The 3,575-nt window shown below is 44.8% G+C and overlaps 1 protein-coding gene across 1 annotated transcript in view; it reads left to right on the top strand.

Moving 5' to 3' along the window:
• LOC106814155 (sideroflexin-5-like) overlaps positions 1 to 3,575 on the top strand; it is a 24,729-nt gene that overhangs the window by 8,741 nt on the left and 12,413 nt on the right. The window contains 1 exon segment of the mRNA XM_014818449.1: positions 535 to 731. Within this exon segment, the coding sequence (XP_014673935.1) occupies positions 535 to 731 (197 nt within the window).

The following is a 3,575-nucleotide window of genomic DNA, read 5'->3' as shown; positions in this document are numbered from 1 at the left end:
GACTGGGCCCCTGACTGCTCATCCCCGACTGGGCCCCTGACCGCTCATCCCCGACTGGGCCCCTGACCGCTCATCCCCGACTGGGCCCCTGACCGCTCATCCCCGACTGGGCCCCTTACCCGGAACGCTTTATCTCAAAAGCTGCATATTCTGGAATAAGTCGGTTTCCGATCTTCAAATTACTGTAGATCAGTCAATTCTTTAGATATAGCCAAATATTATATATCATTTTAAAGGTAATTAAATGATCTTTTCAGATATGCACATAACTCAATTTGTAGAATTTCCTACTTAATCCTGGTTTTGCTGGAGCGGGTCACATATTATTGAAGAAATATTAAAGACTGTATGGTGGTGCCACCTTTTGTTTTTTTTACGTGCTAACCATATTTATAGTCGTTCTCAGACTACAACGTCTTACACCAATAGGGGGAGCCAGTAACGCAATATCAACATAACGATACGAATAATAACCCTCTTGAAGTATGTAAAGAAAAAACATTTATTGTTTTACTGAAAGTCACACATATTGAGATTTAAACCTATATACTATCCCAAATTTTGCAACGTCGATGCTTGACAGGCTTTGATTGGGGGATGTTCTGTTATGTTTAGCGGCTGCGAGCACATGCAACGTTGTTCTAATGCGCAACAGCGAGCTACATGAAGGTATCGAGGTACAAGATGAACATGGAGAGGTGATCGGCACATCCCAGATTGCAGCCAAGAAGGTAAAACACTTCTACCTGTACCATATCTGTGTGTGAGTGTGCGTGCGTGCGTGCGTGCGTGCGTGCGTGCGTCCATCCGTGCGTGCGGTATGCTACCTGTCTCACAGACGAAGTCTGCCGCCGATGCATGGCGTAGATTAGTGCTTTTGGCAGTTCGTCGGCATTACGAACGTGGTATTGATTATTAATTAAACGATTGATTAGCGATTGGTTGTCAGTGAATACGAGTAGCTGGTTATGCAGACGCATATCAATGTAGGCACACTTGGAGAAGTGATCCGGAAGGGGGGTGGTAATATCTGCAGAGTGAAGGCTATTTCTGTGCAAGTGATTGTAGATTTAGCCGTAATTTCATATGCTGTTATAGCTGCGCCAGGATGAGCGTTTTTGTCCGTTTTCGCTTGTGGCGTCGAAACTCGAAGTCGGCGGCTTTGATCCGACGAGGAAAATCCCAGATTCGCTTCAATGTCAGCTTTATGGCGGGCTTTGTTGCGTGGCGAAACTTTGTCTGTCAGCCGGTTGTCACTGGCGAATCTTCTGTAGAAGGACCAAGCAGAGCAGAGTAGAGTAGTGCACGCTCACAACCATTGATGCAGCGTTCGCATTAAAATGACTAGGTCATGGGTTTACACGGAATTGTATGTTTAAACCATTTTCTTGGTGATTTGGGGGGGGGGGAAATAAAAGAAAGGTATTCGCAACACTGGGTACACGTTCTTGAACTATTATCAGTTATTTTATAATTATTTAATATTATATTTTATATATTTTATATACACTATTATTTTTATATTAAGTTTTTTATATTAGTTGAAATATATACTCGGGACGCATAAGATTTTATCGTGACAACAAAAAAGATTTGTGCATTCTTACTGTAAGAATTCAACTAAACAAACGACGAAATAGAGATCACAGTACCGTAATTTCATAATGACATATAAACACTACTCTAGTTAACATCAGTTTAGTGTGTAACAGACACATCAAACTTACATTCTCACGTATTATTGGTAAGCAACCGAATCGCGGTCGCCCACGCTACACGGCTGACGTCATCCTACGTGCGACACCAGCGTGGGGTTGCTGCCTCCCCCCTCCCTACCTCCCTACACCCCTTATCCTCCTTCCCCACCCACTATCCCTTCCCCCTTCCTCCTCTCTCTCCCTCCCTCCCTTCCTTCCTCCCCCTTTCCTACTTCCCTTATCCCGTCCCTTCCTCTCTCTTTCTCCCTCTCTCCTACTACACTCACTCCCCTCGCTTTTGCCCTCCTTCCTGCCTTTACTCCTCCTTACCACCACCTCCCCATCATCCTCTCCTTGCTTCCCTCGATCCCTTTTCTCCCTTCATCCTCATCCCCCCCCTCTCCCTTGTCCGCTCACCTCATTCCTCCCTTCCCATCCCTCCCGCTTCTTAACCATCCACCATCACCTTCTTCCTCTCCCGTAGTCGTGGCTATGTGAGTGAGAGACGAGCAGGCCAGGTATTTGGCGGCGGTGAACCGAGTGAGTTTTGCTCGGGAGATTGATGATCAGCGCATTATGAGGCCGATTAGGTTGTGAGTTGGCTGCGGGCTGCATGCAACGCGTGCACACCGTACTCACACAGCTACAGTATGACAAGCGCCGCGGCAACTCCATCGAACACGCACGCTATTCGCTGCCGTGCGGATGGAACAATTCTATTTAATGTCAATTAATTGTTATTGGCTGGGGTGGACACCATTCTATTAATGTCCACATTAATTCGTTATGCGCCGAGTGGTGGACACACATTCATATTTTATGGCCAATTAATTCGTATTTAATGTCCACACTAAATCAACCAATCTCAGCTAAGTTTTTAATGTGGATATTAAATCACAAAACATCGCTTCCGTCCTAAAATCCGTCTTAACCAATGAGAGCCGTGGATTTTAGGACGGAAGCGATGGAATTCTCACTTCCGTCCAGAATTCCATTGCTTCCGTCGTAAAATTCACGGCTCTCATTGGCTAAGATGGATTTTAGGACGGAAGCGAAATTACGAATTAATGTGGACATTAAATATGAATTGCGTCCACCCCGGCCTGCGATACACGCACGCACGCACGCACGCACGCACGCACGCACACATATACACACACGTAGCTACCCAGGCACGGACGTACGCACGCACGCACACACACATGCGCACGCACGCACGCGCACATATACATAATACACACATGGCTACGCACGCAAACGCGCGCGCACACTCGCATACACGCACGCACGCACGCACGCACCCACGCACGATGGCCTCTCAGTAGTGCCAATGGCTAAATAATAAGCCGAATCTGCCGCATATCTAAGCTGATCTTGAGAAGCCCTTTGCCCTCTGCTATAACATAGATGATGACGAGGGTGCGAGACCAGGTAGCAGAAATACTCTATCGTGATGCTTCTAGTATATATTCTTCTATATAATACATATACATATATACATATATATATATAATATTATGGTTATTGATGTTTCAAGGTTATATATTGAATACCATCATCGATGTGAGCAGGTTTGCTCGCGCTGTGAGATTCTGCGAGGTTAGGTATAGTGATCCTGGAGAGTGATATCTCTGTGCGATTTCAAATAGCATATACGTATTTAAATTTATTTATTATTTTTATTTTCGAAATTCGCTCTTTCTCAGTGATTCATTAAATTTCGAAAAATTCGAAATCTCTAAATTTTCTCTACTAGATATGTAATCAGTCTTTAGTAATTATTTTCCACCCACTGGCTGTGCACAGTTTCACACCCGGGACAGACAACGCGTTCGTTTTGCCTCCTGACTATTAAAATATCGGTATATATGTGTATAT

Source organism: Priapulus caudatus, unplaced genomic scaffold (genome assembly GCF_000485595.1).
Source record: "Priapulus caudatus unplaced genomic scaffold, Priapulus_caudatus-5.0.1 Scaffold877, whole genome shotgun sequence".
Classification (NCBI taxonomy): Eukaryota; Metazoa; Priapulida; class Priapulimorpha; order Priapulimorphida; family Priapulidae; genus Priapulus; species Priapulus caudatus.
Note: the sequence above shows the minus strand (reverse complement) of the source record. Positions and strands in the feature narration are given on the sequence as shown.